General features: G+C 44.0%; 1 protein-coding gene across 1 annotated transcript in view; it reads right to left on the bottom strand.

Moving 5' to 3' along the window:
- Positions 1 to 15001, bottom strand: part of TRPC5 (transient receptor potential cation channel subfamily C member 5) — a 95808-nt gene that overhangs the window by 39544 nt on the left and 41263 nt on the right. The window contains exon 3 of the mRNA XM_068697071.1: positions 13374 to 13895. Within this exon, the coding sequence (XP_068553172.1) occupies positions 13374 to 13895 (522 nt within the window). The remainder of the gene's footprint in view (positions 1 to 13373; positions 13896 to 15001) is intronic.

Here is a 15001-nt window from a genome sequence, read left to right on the forward strand (position 1 = left end):
AAAGCAAGGATGTGTTGCCCATAACTACCAGGAAATGGTGTTGTAAAATGCCAGATCTGGGGACAGAGATGAAAGAAAAGATTCTCCAGAAAGTGAAAAAAACACCAAGCATTGATTCTTGCTTGGTTCGTTGGTTTTTAATCTGTTGTTTCAGAAGGGTCAGCGTGTTATGTTTAAAAGCTAGAAGACAGGGAGGGTTACGCTGCTGGGTTTTTTCATTTAAGATCACAAAGGGGAGCTGTGACCGGACCTGTTCTGCAGTAATTTACATGGTAATAGACACTGCTATTTCTCAGCGATGAGGTACAACTTTTTTTTTGAGGGGGAAAATGTATAAACACATTTTCTTTTTATCACATACGATAGAAAGCTTTAAGGGGAGAACAAATCTGTTTTTCCCTTGAGTCAAAGTCAGAGTCATTTGAGAAATCAAATGACTATATGTTCCTCTGGTTGCTGTGCAACTTGCGAGCATCTCAGAAGTGCCTCCTCTCTGCCTAATAGCTCATTTATAAAATCTGCTTTCCATGTTGTATCTGATGCTCGTTCTTCAAATGGAGAGAAATTCACACATCATGAAAGGGCAGCTTTAAAGATCAGCTTAGCAAAAGGGAACAGAAACGGAAAAAGCCATTAAATTTTCCAATCAAGTCCATCCCAACCGCACTAAAAATGGCCTGAGGGAAATTTTAAGCACACCACACACACAGGAAAACCTCCCTAATGTCTCAAATGCTGCTTTTCTTAAACAAAAAATACCAATGCGCATAACCAATGCAGGTTTCTGCTAACTCATCTTAGCCCAACTCATTAATCACAGATGTAAAATTAGTAGCTACTACAGCTTCGATCTTACATGGTGCAAAGACTACAGCTGGCAGAAATGCAGTTTTTCTGGTGTGCATAAACACTGGAAATCTGAATTATAATCTGAATTATAATGGGAAAGTTGAAGAAGCTTTTGGTGTGCTGCCTACAGAACCCAGTGTCAGTAATTTCACGTTAATTTGGTGGATATGGCTAACAGCTACGTCCCTAGGTCATGCTGGGAACAGCAGGCTCATTTTTGTTTCTGGGCGTTGTCACCAGAACCCACTGACTAAACCATCGGATGCTCAACTCATTAAAGATCATCTAGGGCTAAATCAATACCCATGAAATACCAAACCAGGAAAAAGCTCAGCTTTAGCCCTTTTGAGGTGTGAAGTAACCCGAAACTCTAATAGTGTTGTGGAACTTTTCATCCATAATTTGCAATTTCTTTATGAAGTTAAGGAAACAATCTTATTTCTACTTTGTGAACAGGCAAAACTGAGAGCTGGAAAAGCAAACTGACTTTTCCAACATCAGTTATGCAAAGGCCTTTCCTGAGTACAAGTTCCATTTCCATGTAGGTCGGGTCCCAAAGACGTTTTTTCATCTTTTTTTCAAAGCCTTCCCATTTCCTGCAGTTAGAGATAGCGTGTGTGTGTATCACAGCCTTTTATCATTTCCCATGAACATACTGTATGCGACAGGAGTTGGTACCAGCTAAAGTTTCTGCACCGTGAGAAGCCGAGAGCTCGATCATTTCCAAAACTGCAGCTTGTCCCAGTTCTGTAGGTGGCCCAGAATCAGTGGCAGATGTAGTGCAGCGGGCGCTGTGTTTGGGAAGACGAGCACAGGACTCGCAGCTTCTCCAGTCCGCAACGGGCACCGTAGCGATCCTGCTGCTTTGTAGGAGCCTCCCGTCTCTGTTACAGCTGTCACCATCCCAGAGATGTGATGGACAACGTTCTGACAGCTGTGTTAACGAAAAGAAAGGCTTCTAAAAGGTGGCATTTATATGCAATTCAGCTAATGCATGAAATAAACATTCGGTACTACAATGCCTGTGGCATAACGTTGCCTGGGCTTGTGCCTTCCCGTAGACGAAGCCACTGCTGCATTTCTCTGGGAGGAAAGCTGAAGAGCAAGCTCCTTCTGCATTACCTGTGAGCAGAACCTGTCCCTAGCTGAAGATGAGATTCACTTCGTGCCTAGGAAGATGCAACTCAGGGTACTTTCTTCTGAGGTCAGCACCATTGTGCCAGCAGCAGGCAAGGCGCTTCGTTTGGCCTCTGAGAATGGGGCTCAGTGTCTTCACCCTTCCAAGAAGTGAGATCAGCAACTTTAGATGCGGCTGGGAAACACTTTGAGGGCAGAAACTGCTGTTACACCAATCTTTTATGTTCTCTCTTTCTTCTTCCAGTCTTGCCAGGGTGTTTGTGTAACATTTGGCTTGCAGCTGGTTTGTGCTATTAGAGAATTTCATTCTCGATGCTCATCATACTCGTTGTCACCTGATCCCCTACCAAGGGGAATGTTTTTAAGGGAAGACAGCAGCTGCTGGATGGAGTGTCTTTTTCTTAATATCTAATCTTTACTGATGTTTTTATGTCACCTAGATTCTATTTCTTGGGAATTAAATGCTTTCTGCATGCTGTGCCATTAATATAAATATCAAACACAAAAATTATATTCCACCCCCCCTCCCCTTATCTATGGGGAAATCCCTTATCTCTCACAGTCATAAGTAATTTAGGATCAGACACAGATGGGCTGAGATGTGAATGCCTCAGGGAGCAACTGAAATAGCTCCCTGATAGACATCACAGGGGCTGAGCACAGTATCTCTCCGCGTTTATTCTGATTATCGTGACGGCTGCCAACAGGCTCTTCTGTTTGGAGTTTGTTGGAGTTCTTTTTTGTACCCTTGCTGCAGACAGTGATAGTGAATGCTCTTCATAGATGAATAAGCACTAATTTATAACTACAGAGCCCCGTGTTAATAAGCAGGACTGCCTTCTTCTGTTAGGCAGCTACAGCAGCTCCCAGGGAGGTTACCACTGAGAGCCAAATGTGGCATGGGAGCCATGAAATTAAGTTTGGTTTCCATGTCTGGCACTCATTGTGACAGGTTAGACCTCACCAACAGCTCCATCTCCCACAGCAACTATCCGAAACCCTGTAGCTGAATACAGCACTTTCTGCAGCGTTACTGCATTTGGGGTTATTGTTATTTTATATGCTATATATTACTTATTATATGCATTATATTACATTAAATTACACTATATTATAAGATTATATGACGACTATATTCCATAGCAATTATCTAAAACATTGCAGCTGAATAGCTGCAAGGTTACTGTGTTTGGGGGTGTGATTATTTGTTGCTGCCCTCTACAATTAAAGCTATTCTGGCTTTATTTCTGATTTCCAGGCAAACTGAGCTCCGTTTGGCAGTCTGTGTGACAGTCAGGTAGCTGCAGTGTCTGATGCACCAGTCTAAGTACATATTTCAGCTCCTGCTGCAAGGAACAAAGGTTTCCCGTGAATCCAATCCTGCCATGAGGACAGATGCCATTGCCATTCTCCCCTCACTGCGCATCCTGCCAGGTTACTCCCTGCACTCGCTCCCTGGCAGCCCCCGGGTTGAAGGGAGATGTCTCTGAGGACACCCAAGTCCCTCAGTGCAGGTGCGTGTGGTGTGGCCAGGCAGGGCTGGGAGCAGCAGCTCTGTGCCCCTCTTACCCCACGCACACAGGTACAGCTCCGCAGGTGGGCTGTGGGAGCTCAGCCTTCCAAACTCCAACTTCCAGCAGCACTTGATTAGAATTTGTCTTCTCCCGTGAAGATACAGAAGCTCCTTACTCTAACTTGGACTTCAGAAACGTGAACTGGTGTACAAAACCCACACACTTTTAAAACAGCCCTTTTCCTGCACTCCCAAATCCTCCAGATGTGCCTGCTCAGAACCAAGGAGCACGAGGCACTTCCAGCGTGATGGAAAAACCATTCTGCCTCCGTTTTGTAACCAAGGACAAGAAAGGAAATGCGATTGTTTTATCAGTTTGAACGCTCTTAAAGGAAATTCCAGTGGGCAATACTCAAAGAGCTACATTTCTAAATTAGCCCAGAAACAGAAGAAAGTAACTATCTGTGGCCTAATTTGATGTCTGCTGCAGAGAGCCAGTAAGCCCTGTGAGATCAGATATTCTACATAAGAAATAGCAGCCTCCTCAAGTTTGCAGTGTTGCAAACAGTGAGATGAATAAGAAAATCCTCTTTTGTAGCACATTTCTTTTTAAGTTCAACCTTGTTAATGACTGCAAAGTTATTTACATTCTGCTGCTGAAGCATGAACTGCAGAGGGTAAACACCTAATGGCTGTTCATCCTGTTAATTAAGTACTTTCTGCAACAGGGAGAAAAGGGGAGAAATTAAACAAGTTGGAGGAGAGGCTGGATAACTCTGAGTAAAGAGACTACAGCTCAACATTCTTCATCAGGCATTTCCAAGAGATAATCTATTTTCTTTTTTTTATTATTTTTTTTTCCCTTCAGGAAAGTACAGGATGAATATCCTACCGAAAACACAGCTGCTACTCACATGTATGTTACTCCTCAGAGCGAAGCACTGATGCACATCCAAGTGGCAGTCGTTCCTGCCATTAAGATCACTAGCTCAGCTGGAAGAGTCCTTCAGGAAAACCTGGTGCTACCCAAATTGCTCAGATCCTCTGCTGGTGGATAAAACAAACTCCAGATCCTCCACAGATGAACATATGGCCTTAAATTACACAGAATTTTGTCTAATCTGTTCTTAAAATATTTTAAGTGGTGATGACACATTAATCTCAACTAAAGGTCTCCTATCCCTAACACATTTCTTGACGGTAGCAGACATGAACTCAGTTTAAGCTGTAGCAACTGGAAAGTCACTAGCGATGTGAATGCTGGCAAAAAGCAAGATCGAATAACTGCTAAAATCCTGCTACAGTTCCATCAACACTCACAGTTTTCATGAATTTATGCTGGATTGGTTTAAATATTTAAATAAAAGAGGTCCCGCATGTTCTAGGACAAAGGCAGAAGCTTGTAAATCCTGTGTGCCTGCTCATGGAAGAAGCAATTAACAAAGTATTTAAGCTTGAAATTACCTCCACCTCTACTCAGAGTGTTTAAATGTGTGTTTAGCTATAGACTTCTATTTATGGCCCTTGTCAGCGGGATGTAAGCACGGGCGTAAATCCTGCCCTGAATAAAGGCAGGCTGCCGAATGGTGCTTGTGGAGGCCACCCTGCTAGCCAACAGCCCTGCTGCGGGGTCAGAGCCTGAGAGAGAGGCCAGGTAAAAGAAAGGAGCCTTGCAGCAGGAAAAGCAAAAATTTAGAGCGTGCATTCTAGCAGAGAGCAGAGTAGAGTTGATAAACAAATTCCTGCAGAACCGATTCCAGAAAATATTCCAGTTCTGTTACAAAGATTACCTAGGCACAGATTCAGTTCCCAAAGGTGCAGCACAAGGAGGTGCTGAGCCCAAATGATGAGGGTCAGTTAATCCACACAGCACGAAATGATTTCCAAGAGCTGAGCAGGGGCTATCAGACACATCGCACGGAAGCACCGAAAAACCACTCAGGCTAAAAACCGCTTAGAGACAAACCTTGCAAACTTTCCTAAGTCCTCTTGCAGACAGCACTTCAAGAGTTACAGGTCTTGCAAATGAGTACCGGGAGATCTCTCAGGCTTCAGAGGAAGTGGAGAAGATATTGACTTTTAAAAGGCTGGGTTTATTCTCCCGAGTGAATTTTTAACATTTACATTAAATAAGTGATAAGTAAAGCAAACAGGAGAATTTTAAAAGTCATTCACAAGTATCTTTAAATACATACCTACTTTACCCTATTAGCGTTAATAAAAACTTCTAAAACATTTCTCATTTGTTGCCTTTCCAAGCCTGAGAAATGTCTATTTTGAAACTATTTAATTTTGGCTCCCTTTTTCCTTCTACCTTACCTTCTCTTGATTAAATTTTCTCCAATATCCATAAAAAAAACAGACCAGCATGCTGCAAACACTTCTCACATCCCTGGGAACCTCTGACGGCTACCTCTGAGTAATATCCCTGTTGTAGGGTGAGGAGGACATATTTCTTGCTGCAGGATGCTTGCTCAACCAGTCAGGGGTTGGAAAGAAAGAATAGGGACACAAAAACAGTAGCCCCAGCTTTTAAATGTCATTCTGCACAAGATCTCAGCTAGGGGGGGATGATGAATAACCCATCTACCCGTCTCACTTGTCTCGGAGTGAAGAAGTGCGACGTAACCATGTTTTCAATCATGAGGCATCTACAGGGCTCGTCTGGATGATGATGGATCTGAAGTATGCGCGAGAGGCGGAAGGGGAGTGGAATCTCAGTTCCTTTGTCTATGGAGCTTTGTAACACTTCACTAAGAGACAAAAATGAAGCTGAAATTCACAGAAATCAGATCATTAATAATGATAATTTCTATATCCAAAAGGGAGACTACACACCAATGTTCTTCCCAGAGTTCATTATTGCGGGGTATCATTCAATGGGAAGTATGCAATAATATGATACACTCTTCTAGACTGATGTAAAGTTGATTCTGAAAGGCACTCTGGACCTTCAGACAAGATAAGACTTAACACTTTGCTCACACAATATCCAAGGTGTCACTTCTCCTTTCCAGTTTCTGTTGTCTGTGGAAAGCCAATCAATCATGTCCCGCTTTTGGCTTCCCTCCTCTCCTGCTAGCAACAAGACTGATGGGATAGATGAAGTTAAGGGAACTGACAAACTCACTAAATCACTCTTAAAACAGTTACAATCCCTTTAGCTTTCAACATATTTCCCGTCTTTGTCCAAGAGACCGTTTAAGTCAGAGGCACCAGCACCAAAAATGACTTAAAGAATGATCCAGGCATTTGCTGCCTGATACACGTTACCCTAATTCAAGCAGAGCCCTTGTCCTTGACTGACATAACAGTCTGATGTTGTTTTTTCAAATCTGTGCATGGCAAGATTAGTCAGAGATGATTTTGCTGTCAAAAGAGAGTCTTCTGCAGTTCTGTTCTGCGACAGCTGCAATATGTGCCTAACCTTCATCAAGTTAGAACATTTTGGTGTTACGTGAATAATATACCAAATAATACCGGTTCCTCAAATAAACATTCAAGTCCACTTTGTCAAATTGACAAACCATCACTCCTCTGAATATTTCTTCTTCTTCTTTCCCATCTGGGGAGAGGTTACACTAAGATGCCACTTCTCTTAATTTCCGGAACACAATGCAGCTGTAGGGGTTAGATTTCCATGCTCATTTCCAGAACTGAATGAATAAATCTGGCAGTGGCACAACCCTTACAGGAGGGACATGCACCACTCACCCCACTGCCCCGGCAGCAATCAGCAGGAAAAAAAACCCTGTGTTAGGAGTGCAAATGCAGGTAAGTGTCCCCACCCCGAAGTCCTGACACTGCTGGTAACAGCTCCGTTGGTGCCACGTGCACAGAAGATTTTGCAATGCAGTCATCTGCCTGCCGGGACGGCGTCTGAGACAGAACAGCTTCCTTTAGCACCGGCCGCTGTTCACACATCAGATGGAAACTTTGCTGCGTACGATACCAAACAAATGCTGATGGGAAACGTAAGGTGACGGCCGGGCACTGCGTTACAAATCCCTCACCTCACCTCCAGGTTGGCGGTGCAGGATGGACTGGGCAGTGGTGTAACCACCCCGTCTCCACTACCCAACACCCCGAGGGATAAGGATGTGCCAGGTCACGAGAAAAGGGCAAAGCTCCCACAAGCAGCAGCTCTGCGTCCCCCCACCTAGTCCTAAGAAAGATCTTTTCATGACACGGCATGATTTCCTTCTGGAAACCTGAAAGCACAACCCTGTTTATTAATCTGAGCTGTGCAAGCGCACTGCAGAGCTAGCTTTTTATTGTGCCTTTAAGGAGCACAATACAAATACTCAGCCTTGTATCATTATACCTCCAGGCAGCGTGGCAAGCAAACAGACAAAACCAGGGGAGAACAACCTAGCCCCGGCTGCAAGCGAAGAAGGATCTGCGACTATCCATCAAAATACCTGAGTGGCTTTCAAAACAGGTAAACAAGGTGCAGTAGATGAGCTCTGATTTTCACAGACCTCGCACTTCATTTTTCATGCACTTCTGATATTTTTAAAAGCTCTTGTTATACACTAACTGAAGGGCCCTTAGAAATTCACCAAGTTTATGCACGCTCCCCGGGGAAGGATGCTGTGCTTCTAACTGCAGCCACGCGGTTGACGGAGTCAAGACACAGCTGAAAAATACGTGGCGTGGCAGGAATGATTATTCATTCACGCCGGTACTGTATCTCAGGAGGTACTTGTCTATGTAAATGACTTGGAAAAATGAACTGGAACTTGAAGCTGCATCCTGAACAGCAAACAGCAAAGAGCACCATTTCTGAATTAGAAAAGCAAACAATTCCATTTCTCTCCTTCCCTGTCATTGATTTAGAGTGCAGTGAGTAAGAGAGTCTAAGGTTACAGGTTCTGAAAGGGAATTTCATGCAGCCCTTTGATCTAACTCAGTGAAAGCGCTAAGCAAAAGAGTCTCAGATAAAATACATCTTTTCTGAGTGCTTTGCATTGTGTGTGTTTCTTCCAGACATCTCAGTTGAACCTGCACAGCCATCTGCCACTGCCAGCACAGGAAAAATACAAAGTATTAAAAACCCACTACTGTGATCTTCTACTTCATGTTGAAGACGTGAATGACCTGTGATGGAGAGCAGGACAGCTGCAACAGGCTGAGTGTGTACTGGGACTATGGGTGCTGCAGCTCAGCAGAATGTTGTATCCGCTTTGCTGAACTTCAAATTACTCTGCAAGGACTTACCTGCTCTTTCAGACCCCATGAGCTGCTACAGTACAGTTGCTTTACGTTATCCTGGCAATGTAAAAACATTAAAGGACACAGAAATTATATCTGAAGTCAGCCTACGTTCTTATTCTTCAACACAGTGATGGTACACTGTACATACACCATGCTTAAGTGCCTGTCGAGATGCTAAGAGATGACTTTTCCCCATCTTTTCTTAGAAATACAAACAAATTAACAAATGCAGAGCTAACTTGGTGCCAGAAACAGCATAGTGAAGATTGATCCCCAACAGCTGAGCTGTGCCTTTTTGTGTTAAGTCTTCAGCACCTTTCTTCTTCCCAAATTAATCATGAATAAAAGAATATGGAAAGCGGTAATATGAAGATAAATGCCATATACTACAGAGCATTTACGGGAAAGCCTTCTTGTCTCTAAGCACGTGAACGATCCTACGAAGATTACTTCTGAAAGTGGACCCAGAGAAAACTGATGTGTCAGTGCTGGATCTAGCTCATCATGTTTCACGGTGTACTACAGATGCCCTCCTTTTTTTTTTTCCCTATTTTGTGACTGCCATGCACACAGTAATCACAAATATTAAATCTTTCCTATCTTCCAAAGAAACTATCAGGCCTCCTCTGTAATCTGACCCTGACAACACAACCATTCCACACTTGAGATGAGATGGAGAGGGAGCCTGGGAACATTGCACAGCATGTGCAGTGTGCTAACAGCAGATATATGCAGTGTTGTACGTTAATATATATTGTGTATATGCAGCGTATACAAAGCTAAGGCACACTTCAATCCTTCCTGTATAACTGATTTTTTTTCCTTCTGTGTAAACAGTAATTTACCTTCTAGAATCTAGGGGTTTATTGAAAACAAACATGAAAAACAAGATTTTTTTCCCCCCTATTTTTGGTCCTCTCCCAAAGGAAAAGGGTTTCCTTCCTCGTAAGCAACATCTTTGCCAGTTTATAAAACACTTAGCACATGTCACATTCGGGGGAACCCAAGTTTGTACCTTTTTTTGTTGCAAAAATCTGGGAGAATTGTCTACCCTTGTGAAGATGAAGCCCATACCTGCGCCACAAGGCACACACGCACCTGCAGCCTGGATGAGGAGTGATTCAGGTCTTCACAGCCTGCCCTGGGCCATGCTGACAGGGCAGAGGGATTTGCCTGGGGATACAGGCTGAGATGGACCCGTTGTGATGAGGCCAGGATCTCTCAGAAGGGAGGGTCGAAGGAGCTGCTGTGGTTGCACTCACTCATCAGCCCTCCTTCAGGCTGCTCACTGCGAAGACCGAGGGGCTCAGGCCAGACCTAGAGATGAAGTTGCATGTACCCTGACCATGTTTACTGGATTCAGTCCAGGGAACAGGGAGTTGTGTTCATGGTGGGGCAGATTGCTAATTGCTTGCTAAAATTAGCACACAAGACCAGATTTTTCTCCAGTAGTTAGGAGGAACTGCCAAAACATGCCGATAATTTAGCAGTGGAGTTTCAAAATGCGTCAGCAAGTTAAGTGTCTGATCTCCAACAGGATTTAGGCACTTAACCAAATTATACTCTGTTTAAAATCTTATTGTCTGCTTACCTGCATATTTAGCAGCCTAACTAGCTTTGAAAACCTTTCCTCCATGGGTTCAGAGCCCTTTCCTCCAGGGCTCTTTGGAGCACAAACTGTCCATTGCTGTCCAGGTTTTCCCATCAAGATTTTTTCCAGTCCTGTATATTCACTGCCAGAGATCATCAACCTGCACTAGGAACTTGAATGCTGTTATTTTTCTGCATCTAGAGCAAAACCAGCACCTACTCTTCAGTAGCAGAGTGCAATGGAAATTAAAAAAAAGGCACAGTGGGTTCATATGAAATGCCTTGGTGAAAAAACACTGAAAAACATGTCTGGTAAAAGAGTACTCTGAATTTCCAGCCTCCTTGAGTTGGTGCAAAGCAAGAGCAACTCTCAGATCCGTTCCCTACCAAAAATAGACAGCAAAGAACCTCCGTCCAAAAGCAATGACTTTTTTACCAACTTCCTCTAAACAACTTCTCTAGAAAGAATCTAGAAGTTGAACATAACTGCCTGATTAAGCTGAAATCTAATCAATTCATATTTGGGGGGGATTTTTGAGGTCTACTTCACTCAAAAAGAAGCTGAAGGAATTTTTCTCTAGCAATTAGTCTAAAATCAATGTGAGATCACACATTCTTTACTCTGAATATAAAGAATTACCAACTGCAGTAATAATTTACAGCCCCAAAAAACAGCTAACATCCACTCTGTATTTTCGTCTTATGCTACTGGAGATCTGACTTGTGAGTTTGTCAATGCTATGACAAAATGCTTCAGTGGAACAAGATGATCTACTTCAAAAAGTTTGCTGCTCCTCTCTGCAGAACTGTCTTTCATGAAACTGAACTTGGTTCTGTTTTCCTTCTTGCCCCCCACAATATTTTTTTTTTCAGTCTGATACTTTTCAATCACGATTAAAAGACATTTTTCAGTGTCTCCCACCAAATGCTCCTACTCATTTTCTTCCAAAAGCTGGCAATGACATTTGTATCTTGCCTGGTGTTTTGTATTGGACTCATTATCATGATTAAAGAACTGCTGCTACATGCAAACACCATGCCACCAGCTGCATCGCGTGTTTGTGAATAAGCAGGTAGGGCGAGGTGCTTCAGTAGTGCTGGCTTCCCCAGCTCGTTCGTTCTGTCCCTGCCCACCAGTATTCCACCTCGAAACAGCGCTGACATTAGCTGGCAACACGGAGCTTGTGCTAATTCACCATCATTTCTGTGCTGGAACTGTCATTAATATGCCACAAAACATGGAACTTGCCCATATGTTTGGACTTGAGGAAAATATGTCCTCCCTCCCCCCAAAAAAAAGATATGAAAGCTGTCAAGCAAGCAAGCAAAGATTAAAAAATTGTTATTTGAAAATAAAAGAGCTTCGGGACTGTTCAGCACTGCATTTCAAATGTAGGAGCCCTCTTCAGACTTACAGTCTCCTAATACAAACACGAGACAAGGGGAAGTCACAGCTTGCTGCTCGGGTGTCATGAGTGGGCCTGAGCAGTGACAAGACAGCCTGGCTGCAGAAGGGTGTGTGCAGGGGCAGTGTCTGCAGCTCTCAGGACTGCAGAAAGAAGAAGCAGAGTTTCTGGACCTTTTCAGATTCAAGGAACATCTGAACTGATAAACTGTATTACGCTTCTCTAGATTAATTCTGCACTACTTGTTCATGCCCCTAATGAATCTATGGTGTTACACAGCACTGTCAGCTAGAGTTAAGAAACAAAATTGACACGGAGGCCAGTGAGCCTTGCTGATTCTTCACTGGAGCAGCACAGCAAGAACACTACGTTGACCACGTGCTAAATCCCAGAAAGCTTGAGGCTTCAGCTCCAGCTTGTTGCAGCAAGAGGCTGGTGCTCAGGAGGCAAAGGGAAGAAAGGCGAATCTGCATCTTTCCCTTCTTGACTCTCTTAGCTCAGATGACAAGAGCAGCCTTTATGGGAGGTGGAATGATATCTTATCAGGCTGTCCTCATCTGGGTCAATGCATAAAACAAAGTAAGGAAGACAGTGAAAAGAATAATGTGGTGAGCTTTTCCACCATGCCTGTCACCCTCTGGATATAGAAAAATGTAATATACATTGAAATTAAGTCCCTCAACCAAGCAAAGTAAATTCCTCTTTCAGATAACCTGAGAACATCACTGGCCAACAGCAATACATCATCTACGAAACTCTGTCCAGGTTTGGAAAGAGAAAGCAAATCCAGAGCCAACTAATGAAATTGTTGTCAGCATTCTCCTTGGGTTCGTGGCCTTTATTGAATCAACTTATAAATCTCTGGATCTGCAGGGCTTTTGAAAGGCTCTGTGCCCTTCACCTGAATTATGTCTTTCCTTTCTGGTAATGCGGGCAGAAGTCTAAAGTTCTGGGAATTGCTTCTGAATCCCTACAACATGGATGAATAAAGAAGGAAGAATCAAGCTGAGGTGCCTGAGGTGTGAAGTACCTGAATGACCAGGATCCACCTCCCAGCATCACACAAGCATTTTTGCTTAAGAAAATTGCTGGTAATGTGAAAACCCAGGATGCTGAGCATGCCCTTGTTCTCTTCTGCTCTCTTGTGCTGCTGTAGTTTCTGTGGCTTTTATGAGTTAGTGCCGAATGGGTGCCAGGGAGGGCCTTGTGGCTGGAGGAAACTAGGAGGATTTTATATTATTTCCTGCAGTCAAGAACTCCATGAGCCAGACAATCCCCTCTAGCCTTTGTTTCACGTAGAAAGGCAGTTAGTGGGAAAAGCTTTCAGAGCTAACACACCTGGAAATCTCCAAAGGCTGTGCTTTGTAAGGGGCTGGGTTACAATGAAATGGGATTCGAATATCTTTGAAACAGAAAATGTCGGTGCCACAGAACCCACAACCCACCACAGCAGTCCTGGCTCTGTAGCCCTCGATTGTCAGCAGCCTCACGCCATCCCTGTGGCATGCTGAACCTCCTGGGCTGTCACAAACCCATGTGCATGTGGTTCTCCACTCAGTCCAACTCAGCTCTCCTGAACAAACCCATGGAAACCAGAGAAAGGCATCATTTTATCCACCACCCACACCCTTCTCACACCTTTGCATTCAGATGACTCTTACCTCTTTCTGGTGATACTTTATTGCTACCTTTAGCTTTGCCAAATCATGACATTTTTGGGGGTCCAGCTCTTCGCTCTGATCATCTCTGTGATTGAGAATGATCTCCAGTTCTCGGGAACTCCGTGCTTGGTCCAAAAGGTCCTTAGCAAAACGCTTGCACTGCTGGGAAAGCTCTTCATATTCAGCCTTGAACTCATTTTCCACTTTGCTGAGCTCCTTCAGCTCCCAGCCCAGTCGGAAAGCCGTCAGGATCGGGTCCTCGCTCGATAAGGCAATCAGCGAAGGGCTGGCTAAGGCTTTGTAGATGTTCAGCCTTGACCTGGAGTGCCTCAGGCTGTCCACCTCCGAACTGGAGACACACTCCACGCAGTTGCATCTGATCTGGTGTGGGCGTGGAATCGTTACCCGTCTTTGGACAAGCAGTTTGATGATTTCGTAGTTGTTGGTGTGAGCCGCCAGCATTATTGGGGTGATATCTGGAGTGAATTCTGAAAACTGGGTGTCCATCATCAAGGTTGGAACCTGTAGAAAGGGATAAAGCACAGTCATGTTTCATGGGGGACAGCAGAAAGCAGAGGTTTCTCCTTCAGGCTTTCAAAGTGACCTCATAATAAAACAAAGTAATAACACCCTGTGTCCCTTCAATCCTGTTGTGTCCATGTCTATGTACATGCTTCTGTTCTGGCAAAACCATTTTCATGGCCCTGCCTCCAGAGCAGGATCGGTTTGGTGGAAAATCAGTTACAATCCCATTTGAATGCTCTATACATGAACTTGTTCTGAAATGGCTACTGGGTCACATACCGAAAAGTGGACTTTTGTAAGAAAAAGGAAGACAAAAAGCATAGGTAATTACACAGAAAGAAAGGAAAAAAGTGTACACTGAATAGATTTCCATAATTCTCGTTATTTCCATTACATATGTGCATTAGCACGGACCTACTCGTAGAAGGCCCTGTAGAAACCGAACCCAACACGGTTGAGCTAAGCTCTTCCTCACCTTTTCCCTACTGTTTTCATTTGAAATTACTTTTCAGTGGAAGGATACATTACATAACTGCCCTCGGAATAGATTTGTTTTTATTTTAATGGATTTGAAAAAATTTAAATGTAAAATTAATGAGCCATAGTCCACTACAAATAAGACACTCCAGGGTGTGCATTATTCAGCTACTGTTGCACTTCTCAAAAGATGAGCTTAATGCACACCCTGTTGTGTCTTATTACTATATGCAGAGTGCAAAATTAGCCCGGAATGCTCTCACATCCCAAGCACGCAGTGTGCTGCCATTCGCGGCGCAGGCAGCTCCCTTTGTTGTGCGTTAATCATTACTCAGGCACGCTGTACGGCGTGTGCCCACCGCTCCTGCCCCGGCAGCTGGCGTCCTGCTGCTCGGGGGGCGACTGCTGCTTTTTGGTGAACAGTAGGCCTGCTTCCCCTTGCAAATGTCAAAGGCGTTTCAGAGCAACGCCTGTCAAAGAGTTCTACTGGCAGGAAACATTACTCAGGCTGCAGAGAAGCAAAAGTAAAGTGACGATGAACGAGTACGAGGCAAGCAGCCAGGTGCAGGACTGGCGGTGAGACGGCGAAGCTCGAAGCACCGAGCCCATTTCCCTAGGTGCTATGT

This window comes from Anas acuta, chromosome 13 (assembly GCF_963932015.1).
Source record: "Anas acuta chromosome 13, bAnaAcu1.1, whole genome shotgun sequence".
Classification (NCBI taxonomy): domain Eukaryota; kingdom Metazoa; phylum Chordata; class Aves; order Anseriformes; family Anatidae; genus Anas; species Anas acuta.